Source organism: Cibotium barometz, chromosome 32 (assembly GCF_041138505.1).
Source record: "Cibotium barometz isolate CiBa-2024 chromosome 32, ASM4113850v1, whole genome shotgun sequence".
Lineage (NCBI taxonomy): Eukaryota > Viridiplantae > Streptophyta > Polypodiopsida > Cyatheales > Cibotiaceae > Cibotium > Cibotium barometz.
The window spans coordinates 34248836-34251235 of NC_141077.1; the positions used below are offsets into that span (position 1 = coordinate 34248836).

Consider the following 2400-nt stretch of genomic DNA (forward strand, 5'->3'; position numbering starts at 1 on the left):
TTGAAGGGCTAGAGCGTAGCAATGCATAAGTTGCCCCCTATCGAGGCGCCACAGGAAAAAGAGACACGGGCAGCCACAAGCGAGCGTGGGAACGCACTCGGACAATACGACCCGTCTTGTTAAATGTTTGACAATCATGGAAGGGGCGGATTCTTCTGAATTCTTTTTTGCCCCCTTCTTTTTTTGTATGATGATTTTCAAAAGAAAACACGGGCTGCCATTAAATTATTCTTGCAGAGGGCTGCGTGAAGGGGATCATCGGGAGAATATATCATCATATGTTGGTCCATGGCAATCCTCTCATCAGTATCCCTCTCATTGCTTCATCTTCTTGTGTGCGTCTCCACTTGCAGAGCAGGACTAGTTTAAAGCTGTGAGCCCTTCACCTTGTCTGGAAGCTACACGCCTTCTTCTCAGTCTGTGGCGCTCTCTCTCTCTCTCTCTCTCTCTCTCTCGCCCCGCCCCGCCCTTGTTCTCTCCCTTCCTGCAAGATTTCCATGCCTAGCTTCTTCCCTGCCTTCTGAGCTTCTCCCCTCCTCCTCTCCTTCTTCATTGACACCATGCAGATCACTGATCATAGCAAAGAGCATGTGCTCCTTGGCGTTCAGAGGCTTCGTACCATGGCCTCTTCTAACCCTCCCACAAGCTTGCACCTGGCTATGGAACTCTCCATGTCTGTTTCTAACTCCCCAAGGACCACTCTAAGCACTGTTGACATGCCTTCCTGCCCCTCTCCCCCTATTCAATTAGAGCTGTTGCCCCTCCACCCATCTTCTAATATGAGATCCCAACCACAGCCCAACAACCTTTTGTTTGCCAATGGCCAGTCCATCGCCTCTCAAGCTATCCCTTACAGGGGTATTGATGTGAACCAGATCCCTTCCAGCCCAGAGAGTGAAGAAGAGATTCTTGATCATCCAACATTGCAAATCTCTGAGTCCATGAGAGGCGCTATGGAAGGTGGCGGTGGCTCTCCCTCTTTGAAAAGAGAGAGGGAGAAAGCAACCGAGGCAGATCTAGAGAGAGTGTATGAGGTCAGTTCTAGAGCTAGTGATGAAGAAGAGGGCGGATCTACAAGAAAAAAGCTCAGGCTCTCTAAGGAGCAGTCTGCCTTGCTAGAGGAGAGCTTCAAAGAGCACAGTACCCTTAATCCGGTAAGCTCTACATGTGTAATTAGACGTTTTGTTACTCTAATCCTGTTCTAATCTTTCATGCTGGGGCTTTCTACTTCGTCTTAATGAATTTTGCGTGGTTTAATGATATCAGAAGCAAAAGAACGCTCTAGCCAAGCAACTAAATCTAAGGCCAAGGCAAGTGGAGGTGTGGTTCCAGAACAGGAGGGCAAGGTGTGTATTATTAGGTTGCCAATACACTTAGGTACTTGGATTAAGTTGATCTTGTTTGGTGGATTTTACGATGTTAATTTTGTGTAATTATGGACTTTCTTTGTGGGTTAATATATATGCAGGACCAAGCTCAAACAGACAGAAGTTGATTGCGAGCTGTTGAAGCGGTGTTGTGAGTCTCTCACAGACGAGAACAGGAGGCTGCAGAAGGAACTGCAAGAGTTGAGGGCACTGAAAGTGGCCGCCCCGTGCGTAATCGCCCACGACTTCTACATGCCGCTGCCTGCAGCCACACTGGCCATGTGCCCATCGTGTGAACGCCTGGCCACAATGGATAACCGCTCCCTGGCCTTCTCCAAACCCCAGCTTCCGCTCAATTTTCCACAGCAGCAGCCCTCTGCTGCCTGTTAATACAACTAGCTGCAATCCAGATTAATCATTTAGATCTGACTCCCTGCACCTGTAAGGGCTCCATGATTAGAGTGTTTGGTGGGGAAACTTAGAGATATTGAGCCCTTCTCCTCCTTACAAAAGAAGAGGTTGATGGCTCTCCCCTTCGCCAACTTCCAAGGTTCCCTGTGTATTAGGCTATGGCAGCCTCTTCTGTGATTTTATAAGAACCTTTTTCTTACAGAACATTGAGTCGTCTTTGATCTGCTGTTTTTATAATGTCACATCGGAACTTGCAGTGTCTTACTACTTCGATTAAGTTATATGTAGAAGTGATGATTTGTAAGCCAAAAAAAAAAATTGCACCGCAAAAATAACGTACAGCCCGTTGTTTTGCCAATAAATAAAAAGTAACTTGGCCATTTATCGACAGGACAAATTACCCACCGTTTGGTACTATCCATACTTGCAAATTTTGGCACCTCGGCTCGTGCAATTGTTTTCAAATAAGTTTTAAAAATATGAAGTTTAATTCCCTGATTAGTTGCGGTGGAGGTGCCTTCTTGTAGCTGAACAGTGTGAGTGAGTGAGATATAGTGTGTGAGTGTGTGAGAGAGAGAGAGAGAGAGAGAAAGTGAGAGATATCATTAGCACTAATATTGGC

At 46.5% G+C, this 2400-nt stretch overlaps 1 protein-coding gene across 1 annotated transcript; it reads left to right on the plus strand.

Annotated features, from left to right (window-relative positions):
• The first annotated feature begins 227 nt into the window (after positions 1 to 227).
• Positions 228 to 2002, plus strand: LOC147620121 (homeobox-leucine zipper protein HAT4-like). The gene is made up of 3 exons (XM_086772311.1): positions 228 to 1154; positions 1267 to 1346; positions 1469 to 2002. Exons 1-3 carry the CDS (start codon positions 561 to 563, stop codon positions 1755 to 1757), a joined length of 963 nt encoding a protein of 320 aa, XP_086628437.1. The 5' UTR covers positions 228 to 560; the 3' UTR covers positions 1758 to 2002.
• The last annotated feature ends 398 nt before the right edge of the window (positions 2003 to 2400 follow it).

What these genes read in the sequence shown, in the direction of transcription:
- LOC147620121 (XM_086772311.1), top strand. Translation starts at nt 561, where the DNA reads ATGCAGATCACTGATCATAGCAAAGAGCATGTGCTCCTTGGCGTTCAG. An exon ending in AGCACAGTACCCTTAATCCG is followed by an intron (nt 1,155 to 1,266) that starts GTAAGCTCTACA and finishes TAATGATATCAG; the next exon opens with AAGCAAAAGAACGCTCTAGC. An exon ending in TTCCAGAACAGGAGGGCAAG is followed by an intron (nt 1,347 to 1,468) that starts GTGTGTATTATT and finishes ATATATATGCAG; the next exon opens with GACCAAGCTCAAACAGACAG.